This window comes from Magallana gigas, chromosome 1 (assembly GCF_963853765.1).
Source record: "Magallana gigas chromosome 1, xbMagGiga1.1, whole genome shotgun sequence".
Classification (NCBI taxonomy): domain Eukaryota; kingdom Metazoa; phylum Mollusca; class Bivalvia; order Ostreida; family Ostreidae; genus Magallana; species Magallana gigas.
Genome location: NC_088853.1, coordinates 73,231,496 through 73,241,921, shown reverse-complemented (window position 1 = coordinate 73,241,921; position 10,426 = coordinate 73,231,496). Strand labels below are relative to the sequence as shown.

Below are 10,426 nucleotides of genomic sequence, written 5' to 3'. Positions count from 1 at the left end.
AACATATGGAACAGCCATATTAGAAATACCCAGTTATTGAAATCGCAACCGCGTCTAAAAATATAGTGCAAGAACCTCTGTCGATAACAATCTGTTTTATTATCGAACACGTACGATTTAATCATTACGTTTGTATAGATACAAAACAAATTAGTTTCGTAAGTCTGATCGTAAATTTAACCTAACAATAATACATATTTTCAAAGTGCCTGCTGATTTTAATATTGGTGCTCATGCGCCGTGACAAAACTAATTTTATATACAGGATACTGAAAGTCGAATATTTCCTATACAAACATAGGGGGAAATATACACTGAATGTTAATGTATTACAGTGGAACATTTTATAACATTTATTCAAACGATACACTGATATGGGCCTGGATGTCTATGTTTTTCTTCCGTTGTTATTACACATCTATCGTAATGTCTATTTTATAACGTTACGTTATGGTAGCAAGGGACAGTTTCGAATAAAGTACCCGTCAATATTTTTGTAAAATTGAGAGTTGCTGTACTTGAAGGCTTATGAGTGTTGCTAAAATTCATGAAATGATTTTTAATGATTATCATTAGTTAGAGGGGTGTCTGTTGTTGAAATTGATATGCAATATGCAGGCCCCTTATGTTAGGTACATGAGAATCAGAAGTAAAATGCGAAACCTGCGGCTATGACTGTTGTGCTGACTTTACACAGTGAAATTGCAAGTTACAGACGGGAGGTAAAATAACACGAAAAGTAGGTGGATGGGACATTGTAAACTATACACTGGTAAGTTTCTGACATGTGATAGTGCAACATGCACGCGGTACGGAAGGTCAACCCTCTGCAGGGAATTAGCTGGGGGAGGTCTAAAAAGCTGAAAAATGATAAAAAATTAGCAAAATATGAAAGGGTCAAAATCTCATAAAAAACCAGTATGTTGAGAATTTTACAGGTTTTGACTAGTAATTTTCTTCAGAAATTGGTGATTGGCCTTATAAAGAGTGAATTAAAGGTATTTGTGCTGAATGGGAACTGAGGAAATTCTAGTTACAGAGTTCCGAAGACATGCATCCCTTGGCTACAATGAATTGTATCAAAAAAACTGTTCCCTGCCACCTATCAATAGACAGATTCATTTTTGAATAGTTGTACTCTTTCTTAAAGAGGTAAGTCACATCAGTGCATGTGGCACCTTTTTTTTGTTTTCCGTTTTTAATTTCTCTGTCTATGTTTCTCTCTCTCTCTCTCTCTCTCTCTCTCTCTCTCTCTCTCTCTCTCTCGTATAAAAACAACTTCTAATATTTATTAAAAACCTATTTATTGAATAATACTTCTTTTTAATTTTATTAAATACAAATATTGATGAACACACCACATATTAACTAATATTTTAAACATTGTATTTTAAATAAAAAAAACTATCTGACAATGTTTTGCCTGTCTTGAAAAAAACACAATCTACTGATATAAGCACCTTTTCTATGAATTAAAATAGGAGCTTTGTTTCATAAAATAAATGACAATTCTACTCCAAACAACCTAAAACCTAATTATATATACCAAGATATATTACTTATACATAATGTGTAAAAGATAAAAAAAAGCCCCAAAACATCTCCATTATTGATGATGTGATCCAGTGTCTAGGCAACTCGTCTTACCATTAAGCGAGTCGACTTAAGCGAATAGAACCTACTCCGCCATGGACCGTAATGTACTCCTGTTGACTTATTGCTTTCCCCTGCCAGGTATCGGCCGTTAGGGTTCGCACAGTTACAGGAGTTGTGCCACCATCCTGATTGCGACCCAACGGCACATTTATATGGATTTTTATCATTATCGTCATCCCATGTGGAAAACTTCATGTTGTTCATACCAGTATTAGTGGTTGCATTTGTGAAACAGTCCCCTAAATAAAGTACATTTCAAGAAAACGATTGTTTTAAATTCTGTCACGAATCGACAAAATGATTGTTTTATGATTTTTTAAAATTTACATCTCAAAACCTTATTATTAGGGAAAACATATATGACCTTAGATACATGATTCGAGTTAAAAATAAATATATCAACAATTATTATAATAATGAGCATAAAAATCCCAAATCGAGCGAGAAGTTTTTGACACATGAAAAACAAAAATCTCACCAACGTTTCCAGAAAACCCTGATAACGTGACAGTGTACTTGCTAGACTCGTCTCCTACATTAAAACTGGTGTACTTGACGAAACGTATCTGGTTGTCAAAGTCCTCCATGTCCATCCTCATCTCATACGTCCCCTGACTCAGCAGGTGGTGTAGTTTTTCGTTCCCTGTAATAGCAGAGGAAAACAAGAGGCCCCCGGGCCACATCGCTCACCTGAGCAACAATAGGCATGATAAAATCAGATTCATGAAGTAATAATACAAAATATCTGGACAATGTGGTATAATACGTGTATATTCCCCCTTGATATTCTTATATTCATAATCAAGTCCCTTTTCTAACAGGATGATTTTATAGTCATATCTCATACGGCATTGCAGTTCTCAAAACGATCCTTAACAATTGTTTATATACAGGATATAAAAACTACATCAAACTTTGAACCCCTTGTGAGGCCTAATAATCCTCCAGGGGTTAAAGTCTAGACAATTTAAAAGAATCAGCAATATATAAAAGTAAAAGTATGCATAATACATTTCAGTTTTTTTTGTGAATGTGAATAATTAAAATGTTTTCCTTTGTATAACTGAATCCCCATCGGGCCCCACCCTACTTCTAAAGATTGTGACTTGAACAATTTTAATCTACACTATCTGAAGTTGCTTTCACTAAAGATACAGCATTTCTGGGCAAAAGTTTTTTAGAAAAAGATTAAAAGATATTTTTCTATATATTCCTATATAAAAATTTGTCTCCTCCCCCACCCATTGTGATCCCATCCTACCCTCCGGGAATCATGATTTGAATAAACTTAGAATCTTACTGCCTGACAATGCTTCCAAACAAGTTTAAGCTTTCCTTCCCAAATTATTTTTGAAGATTTTTAAAGATTTACTCTTACTGTATATTCCTATGTAAAAAGTCGACCCCCCTCCCATTGTGGCCCCACCGAACCCCCGAAGGTCATGATTTTCACAACTTTAAAGTTTCACCTGCAGAGGATGCTGCCATACAAGTTTCAACCACTGGCATAATGGTTTCTTAGAAGGAGATTTGGAAAGATTTACTCTATATATTCACATGTAAAAATTCGGCTCCCCCCATTGTGGCTCCAACCTACCCCCAAGGGCAATAGTTTTCACAACTTTGAATCAACACTACCTAAGGATGCTTCTACACAAGTTTCAGCTTCCCAGACCTGATGGTATTTAGAAGAAAATTTTAAAGATTTACTTTATTTATTCATATGTAAAAATTCAACCCCCATTGCAACCTCATCCTCCCCCGGGGATCATGATTTTCACAACTTTGAATTTACACTACCTGAGGATGTTTCCACAAAAGTTTAAGCTTTCTTGGACAAATGGTTCTTGAGAAGAAGATTTTTAAAGATTTTTCTTTATATATTCCTATGTAAAAATTCAACCCCCTTGTGGCTACACCCTACCCTCAAGGGTCATGATTTTCACTACCTTGAATCTATCTACACTACCTAAGGATGCTTCCTTATAAATTTCAGCTTTCAAGGCATAACGGTTTCTTAGAAGGTCTTCTTTTTTTAAATTACTCTATATATTTATATGTAAAAATTCGTCCCCCTCCCATTTGTGGCCCCACCCTACCCCCGAGGGTCATGAATTTCACAACTTTGAATCTACACTACCCAAGGATGCTTCCACACAAGTTTCAGCTTTCTTGGCTGATTGCGTTCTAAGAAGAAGATTTTTAAAGCGTTACCCTTTAAAATTCCAATGTAAAAGTCGACCTCCCCATTGTGGCCTCACCTATCCCCGAGGGTCATGATTTTCACAACTTTGAATCACACTACCCAAGAATGCTTCCACACAAGTTTCATCTTTCCTGGCTGATTGCGTTCTACGAAAATGATTTTTAAAGATTTACCCTTTAAAATTCCAATGTAAAAAGTCGACCTCCCCATTGTGGCCTCACCTATCCACAAGGGTCATGATTTTCAAAACTTTGAATCTACACAGCCTGAAGATGCTTCCACAAAAGTTTCAGCTTTCCTTGTCTAATGGTTCGTGAGAAGAAGATTTTTGAAAATTTCTCGAAAATTTTCAATAATTTCTATTTAATTTAATAAATTATTCCCCTTTGCAAAAAGACGTAATCCTTAATTTTCTTAATTTTGAATTCACTTAGCCTAAGGATGTTGTATCGTTTACGATATTCCGGAAATGTTAGAACCGGACATGAATGGGTTTTTTAGGACATCAACGGAAGTGTACATGGATAGCTAATCCCGTTTTCTCTGAACACATATATTTATATTGTAGCTCAGTATATTTGAAGCCATCAAAGTGTGACTGAATAGTGATTTATTTGAGTATATGTAAATATTTGACAGTCAAAATTTGTGTTAAGTCTCAGAATAAAATTGAACAAACTTGTCAAGCCATGAATAATTATGGAATACTGTTAACATCATAAATTGGCATTGATTTATTGTATTGTAATTTTATGTTAAAACAATGGAATAAATGGTTACAACAGATGGTTGAATTTTCATTTCTGAGCTATACAGATGCTTTGTACCAAGTAGGTTGAAATTGCCCCAGTGGTTCTGGAGAAGATGCTAAAAATGTGAAAAGTTTACAGATAGACAAACAGACGTACCGACATACGGACGACAGACAAAATGTGATCAGAAAAGGTCACTTCAGATTTCAGCTCAGGTTAGCTAAAAAAACTATTAAAACTATGAAATAAGGCTAACTCTTATTTTCACGAATCGCAATAAAAATATTGTTTAACCCTACACCCTTCTTTACCTAGAAACAAAATAATTGATTGGTTTTTTGCTGTTTTGTAAATAATGTGTACAATAATTTTCGTTAACATTGTGTACATTGGTTGTCTAAAATTTCCAGACTTTTAAAACCAACCAATTTAAAAAAAATCTAAAATAAGATCTTCATAATTAATTTGAATGTAAAACAAAGTAAGAATGATACCGAGCCAAAACTCAGATCTCAAATTTCCAAATCCGTTCTTGTACTCCATCCATGTTCTGTAAAAATCCTCAGAACCATCCTGTCGTTTCTGAAACACCTTTTAAAGAGTAAAATGTGATTAATACAATATCGAGGCAAAAGAACATATAATCTTTATGTGCTAAACAGTATAAGGCATTGTGCTCCTTTTTTAAAATACACAATTTTTTTTATTTTGATTTACCTGGATTTTCATATACTTTTCTTTGAGAAACAAAACGTATTTGGTGTAACCAAAATTAAAGTATTAATGTGGTAGTACACGTATAACTATCAATAATAATGATAATAATAATGATAATAAACTGTCTGTACTGTCCAGCCGCCGCCATCTGTATCCATGTCACAGAAAGCTGTCACGTGACCTAGGAACGATAGCTTTATTCTGTATAGTCCACTAGGTAGGCCACAGTTATTGTTGTGAAGGGATGTACAATCCGCCGGACTGTCATTATCTAAAAAGTAATAATTCCATCTAAAGTGAACGAAAAAAGCTATTTTTTTGGTTTCTTAATGTAGAATATTGTTTTTTATATACATTTATTAAAGTATTCATTTATTTATATTTTAAGACTAATACCGTTTTATGTCTGCATAATGTGGATACATGAATTAAGATTTTTAGTGGACTGATAAGGAGAGAAACGGTTGCTCATTTTTCGAGTTAACATGAACCTGTATACCAAACAGCTGATTTTTTTTTACTTTAAAGTGATCTCCCCTATTCAAACATTTCTGCCATTTTATTATTTTGAATGTTAACAATAGACATTTCAACGACCAGGTAAAGATCAATACTTGACATTTCATTTTCCCAAATTTACAAGTTAGCTGTGAAGTAGGATGGTACATTAACTTCAATTTTTGATTGTATTGTCACTCTACTTATATGGCAAAAGATAACGGGCAACGATTTACAAATTACCTACAACTGAATACTGGAATAAGCTTTTACAAAAACGTGCACCATTTTTTTTGTTGGGGGGGGGGGTATTTAAAAAAGATTTCAAATTAATAATAGATTAATCCACAAAAAATCCACTTTTTACAAAAATTACGTCCCTTGGCCGCCATGTTTGGGGAAAACCCATATATTTCTCCCAGAAGCCTTTGTCGTTTAAAAGTGTTTAACTTTGCCATTTGATGGCCAAAAAAAGTTAATTCCGTTGTACTTTTTGATTGCTTCAGGATGGGGTTCCTCAAACCTTAAAGGAATGAATTAAATTCAAAGAGATTTTATCAACGGGCGGGATGATGTCTTGTTGCATAAAGGGGTTATATTATTTCTGAATTCCTAACCTTTCGGTTGACCCCGCTAAAGGAAAAACTTTTGCAAGGTGTGGATTTAAGTATTTCATGTGTTTTTACTTTCTAAATGGAAATAATCAACCCACCTGTAATACAGTGGACCTTTTTACTGGAAAGCGTAACACACATTTCGTCAGCGGAGCACGACACACATTGCTGTGTGATATTGGCACTCTGAAAATGTGTCAGAGTGGAATTAGATATGGAATGGAAAATAAATATATCATTTGATTACAAAAATGCAGAAAAAAAAAACAAGGAGACAGACAGACAGACAGACGGGCAGACAGATGGATAACTTTGAAACTACCTGATCCAGTTCTATTCTAACATAGCCTGGTTTTTGTTCCGTTTCGTTGATGGCCGACACGAGTTCACACAGCAGTTCCTGTTTCCGGTAGTTGACTCCACGACACAGCTTGGGCCTGTGTCTACATTCCCGGACACATTGCTGCTGACCAATGATCCCCATCACCCGGACAACGGGACCAATATACCTTTCACCGTGAACACTCGCAGATGTAACTGTGACGTAAAATGATAATAAACAAATCGGCAGCGTTGTTAGAGTCATCACATACAAAGTTCTTCTGATCAGAGAATTAGGAATCATTTTATCCTTGTACAACAAATTGTACTGTGTGATATTGCTCAGGAATACTGAGTGTTGGCTACAGCATAGTCTGCTCTCTCTCTCTCTCTCTCTCTCTCTCTCTCTCTCTCTCTCTCTCTCTCTCTCTCTCTGGATATACGTCCTGATACTCTCAATATTACCGATGCAAATCTAAATGGATTTTAATGCTATGAACTTCGTGCTTTATATCTATTAAAAAGAAATTGAAAATTGTCTATAGTCAGTGACTTCGACAAGTCGGGAATATAAGATTACACGAGCGGAAATACAGTTCAAATAATAGTGAACGTCGTGAACAGGATGTCTTATATGTTTTATTTATATTCCTCTGTGTCTGTTCTCTTACAAATATAGCAATGGTAGACCACTTCCAATTGAATTTACAAACCATGCTTGCCTTGAATTGAGTTGCTTTAGAATATTTTTGAGTTTTATTCAGAATTCATTTGCGTCTCTCTTATCACCAATACAAATCTAAACGAATTTTAAGCCTATGAACTCCGTGCCTTATATCTCCAAAAACAATTAAGAAATAGTTTGTGTTTATTGGCTATGGCAAGTCAGGAATATAAGATTAAACGAACGGAAATACAGTTAACCTCGTTAAAAAAATCAATGATTTATTTATTTTCCTCTGTTCTCTTTCATGGCAGTGACACAGCACCTCTCATTGATTTTGCCCTGAAATGATTTACTGTAGACTGTTTTTAAGTTTTATTCAGAAATCATAAACAGTTCAAATTTACGAGAAGATTTATTAGCGGTTATACAATAAAATAGAAAAAGTATTTTTATGTAATGATTTGTAATCTACGTAGAACGTTTCTAGAAATATTGTTGTCCATTATATCTCTTAATATTTCGAGCACCATTCCTTATTATTTGATAACTCTGAAAAATATAGATAAAAATGTAAAATTGAGTAACTAAAGCAACGCTGAGGAATTCACAAACATGTGAAATATATAAGATTTTTTTTCGAATGATACGGGGTGATCAAATATAGTCTGTTGTGTTAAAGTATATAATTATGCCTGAAATCTTATGATTGTCATATATATATATATATATATATATATATATATATATATATATATATATATATATATATATATATATATATATATATATATATATATATATATATATATATATATATATATTTTCAATAAATCCTCTTTTTGGTATCGGGGATAAATAAACACAAAGAATAAGTCCAATGCTCAAACAACTTTTATCTATTAGCGCTTACGCCCTACCGGGCTCTTCGGTAGATTTAAACAAAGTTAACAAGAAAAAGTCCAATGCTCGAACAAAATATATAATATTTTTATATATATCTATAGCACTGAACAGAATCAACAACACTTGGCATCTTTAAAGTGTCGGATCTAATATCTAGATACTAAGCCAGTAATCTGAATATATAAAGCACTAAAAATGGCTAACGACAGGAACAATAGAAAGGAATAAAGACAAAAGAAATTAAGTACATGGGAAAAACAAAGAAAACAAAATCTAAAGCTACTACTGAGACTACGAAAGAAACTATAGAAAAGAACAAGTACATTATGAATAGTTTTAATTCACATTATTAAAGGAGGTTTTGAGTCGATTGATTACTTCAGAGCGATTGGACGCATTGTCAAAACCTCCTTTAATTAAGAAAAATGATAAAATTATATTATAATATTTAAAAACTTAAAAAAAATGATTAAAAATGATGCGGAATTGAATATTTAAACTTCTCGAGACAAAACGCTTTTTGGTTAACACACACTAATATTACAGTACTTAGCCATTAAACATCCAATCTTTTGTTGAATAAAACAGAGAAGTATATAAATAATAAATTCCGTGTGCTATGCTTGATGAATTTCAGATTTTTTAATAGAATGTAAACATCAATAAAACCAATTAAATATAAACCAACGCATGCGCATTGTCCATGAAACAGCATTAAACCTTTTTGTATTGATATACAGTCGGTAGATAGATTTGTTAATTCATGCCTCATTCAACGTAGATTTATATTATAATACAAAATTGTTTTCAAAAGGTAGTTAAAAATTAAAATTACATTAATCATCTCTGTTAAATAGTGGTTTGCTTACCAGGTGTATAGTCGTAGAAAATATATTTTCATGTATCGTTTTCTGGAAACTGGAAAACAAAAATAGTATTTGTTTTAAGTGGTCTAAAGTTGCTTATTCAAGTTGTAACTTTGTGACAAAAAGAATACCCTACTTCTTAATAAGGTCTTAAACAGCCATCAATTCGTTGGATATGTTTTTGTCTGTGTCTATGGGAATACATTAAAGTTATATTTTCGTTGAAAATAGATTATATAGTTTTTATTTACGACCATTAATATTTTGGACCTCTACCCTACTGTTAAAAAGAATCAAATTCAAATTATACTTGTAGGATTGTAAAAAGCCCCTTGGAACTGATACAGAGATGTATGTCACATTCAACTAAGATTTTTTTTGGAATTCACATTTCCGAATCTTTTCCTTTTTATTTAAAAAAAAAACAACTTTAATTTGACTTGATACACACGAGGGTTCTAAGTGTAGACGATAGTTCTGTTGTTCTAACATAGATATTTGATTTTTTGATTTTTTTTTCCAACATTTTTTCTTTCAATTTTCATGTTTAAATTGCTTCAGTAAGACATTTTTAATATGTTAAGTGTTTTTCGAATAGTAACAGAGCTTACGATGTTTTGCTTTGTAACCAAAGCTTGTGTTTACATTATGAATGCTGAAGTAAATATTCCAGTATTAGACCTACAATATGTTAAACCTTAGGAAGTTTTTATTTATGATTAAATAGCATAAGAACATAAACAAATCAGCTGGAAAAATATTTCTGCTGGTATATTGAACCTATGTAAACAAAAACAGATGACACACCTTTTTTACATGACAAGGAAATGTTGGCCCATTTTCTTCCTTTTAACTCTGTGACTGACTCTCAAATTTTATTTGGTCATTAGAAATGTATTGTTAGGGTAGCAAGGGACAGTTTTGAATAAAGTACAAATATTTCTTTATAAAATTGAGAGTTGATCGACTTGAATGCTTCTGAGCGTTGCTTAGACTCATGAACTGGTTTTTAATGATTCGCATTACTGGGAGGAATGCCTCGTGTTGAAATTGATATCCAATATGTCGGTCCCCAATGTTAGTACATGATAATCAGGGCTGCGTTTTACAAAAGAACTTATTGTAACAAACGAGTATGGTATATATATACTCCGTCGTTTATTAACTATTGTTAATATTATTATGGTGACGCTCCTACAAAACATAATACAAATATGAACTTAACA

The 10,426-nt window shown here is 33.0% G+C and overlaps 1 protein-coding gene across 1 annotated transcript; it reads right to left on the bottom strand.

Annotated features, from left to right (window-relative positions):
* Nucleotides 1-1,649: 1,649 nt before the first annotated feature.
* LOC117688640 (uncharacterized) lies at nucleotides 1,650-7,068 on the bottom strand. Its single transcript, XM_066087770.1, has 6 exons — nucleotides 6,766-7,068; nucleotides 6,542-6,629; nucleotides 5,463-5,602; nucleotides 5,109-5,205; nucleotides 2,139-2,299; nucleotides 1,650-1,781 (listed from the first exon to the last, which is right to left on the bottom strand). Exons 1-6 carry the CDS (start codon nucleotides 7,066-7,068, stop codon nucleotides 1,650-1,652), a joined length of 921 nt encoding a protein of 306 aa, XP_065943842.1.
* Nucleotides 7,069-10,426: the final 3,358 nt, after the last annotated feature.

Coding starts and splice junctions, on each gene's coding strand:
- LOC117688640 (XM_066087770.1), bottom strand. CDS start 7,068: ATGATTCCTAATTCTCTGATCAGAAGAACTTTGTATGTGATGACTCTA. Junction 6,630..6,765: donor TTAGAATAGAACTGGATCAG/GTAGTTTCAAAG, acceptor ACACATTTTCAG/AGTGCCAATATCACACAGCA. Junction 2,300..5,108: donor GAGATCTGAGTTTTGGCTCG/GTATCATTCTTA, acceptor CTGCTATTACAG/GGAACGAAAAACTACACCAC.